The 1,315-nt window shown below is 40.2% G+C and overlaps 1 protein-coding gene across 1 annotated transcript in view; it reads left to right on the top strand.

Moving 5' to 3' along the window:
* LOC127751527 (uncharacterized) overlaps positions 1-1,298 on the top strand; it is a 9,941-nt gene extending 8,643 nt beyond the window's left edge. Inside the window, exons 3-7 of the mRNA XM_052275203.1 lie at positions 17-83; positions 166-253; positions 342-549; positions 639-752; positions 845-1,298. Of these exons, the coding sequence (XP_052131163.1) occupies positions 17-83; positions 166-253; positions 342-549; positions 639-752; positions 845-1,276 (909 nt within the window). The 3' untranslated portion in view covers positions 1,277-1,298. The remainder of the gene's footprint in view (positions 1-16; positions 84-165; positions 254-341; positions 550-638; positions 753-844) is intronic.
* The last annotated feature ends 17 nt before the right edge of the window (positions 1,299-1,315 follow it).

Below are 1,315 nucleotides of genomic sequence, written 5' to 3'. Positions count from 1 at the left end.
GTTCCAATTTTTGCAGGTAAGACAGCGGGTTGGTGATGTTCTCTATGTGTTGCCATTTGCCATTCATTGGGGAGTCAATCTAGGTAAGTGCGAAACTGCACCATTTCCTGTTTTCAATTCAGTATAATAGTATTCCTACTCCATTTAGAACTATCTGTCTTTCAGGTTTCACAGTGAATGAAGCAGTCAATTGTAGTTCTAAGTCATGGCTCCGTTCAGGATTAATTTCTAGGCCAATGTGTCGATGCCCTACGTAAGTTCGCCTGCCCTTACATGCACATAACTGTAAGTGTATCAAATACTTATGTCACATTGTCATATTCGTTCACTTTGTATTGCAGAGTGCCACAGAGCATGCAAACAGTGAAACTTGATGGCGTGTTGGTCGCAGCTGGAGCAACACCACAAATGATTGAAAGATGGATGTATGGCCAGCACTTGGAAGTCATGGCAACGCTTGATGTAAGAAATCCCTACAGTGGCAAACAAGGAGCATGCCCAGTTGATATTACTCTTTTACTTGGGAAGGATCAAAAAGACTACGATCTGGTAATGCTCATTTATGGCTAATTACTTTATAAAGAAATTGTTGATACAAGGCATATTTTTAATCCCTCTACACTATATTTTTCTCGTAGGATTGTAAGGAGTTGACATCTATTATGGCCCCATTTGCAGGGCACCAGAGGGGTGAATATATAGGTGGCTTAGTGTGCTTGGATGATGATGATGATGAATTGAAGGAAAATGATGTAAGTCGAAGGTTTCATGAGGGAAAGCAAGGTAAATCAATATAGTTTTATTTACGAGTTAGTGTTTATCTAATACTCTTCTTTTGTTGAAGATTTGTAATGAAGATGAGGAACAGGACATGAGACATGAGACTGACCAGCTTAGTAGCAGGCTGGACTACAAATGCCCATTCCCCTGCAAATGCCTCTGTGAATGCACTTGTGAGTGTGGGTATGCTGCAAAAACCCAGGGACAACCTGGCTTGACAGCACTCACATCACATATTCATGTTAATCATAAACAACACCCCCAGTATCATACCATACTTCAAGAGGTGATTAAGAAATACGACAAAACATTAAGAGAAGGGAACTATTTAGTTTGTGAATTGTGTCATGAACGAGTGGCACAGAATGGGAAGTCAGACTTTAACTTGAAGCGGCATCAGGCTTCTTCAAAGTGCCAAAGGAAAAGAGGTCAGGGTCCACTGCAACCTTCGACATCAAAACAAAAAGGTCAGAAGAGAAAATTTGACACAGACTAGTATGTGTATCTTTTCATTTCATTTTTTGCCAATTACTTT

Source organism: Frankliniella occidentalis, unplaced genomic scaffold (assembly GCF_000697945.3).
Source record: "Frankliniella occidentalis isolate FOCC.00 unplaced genomic scaffold, Focc_3.1 Scaffold543, whole genome shotgun sequence".
Lineage (NCBI taxonomy): Eukaryota > Metazoa > Arthropoda > Insecta > Thysanoptera > Thripidae > Frankliniella > Frankliniella occidentalis.
Note: the sequence above shows the minus strand (reverse complement) of the source record. Positions and strands in the feature narration are given on the sequence as shown.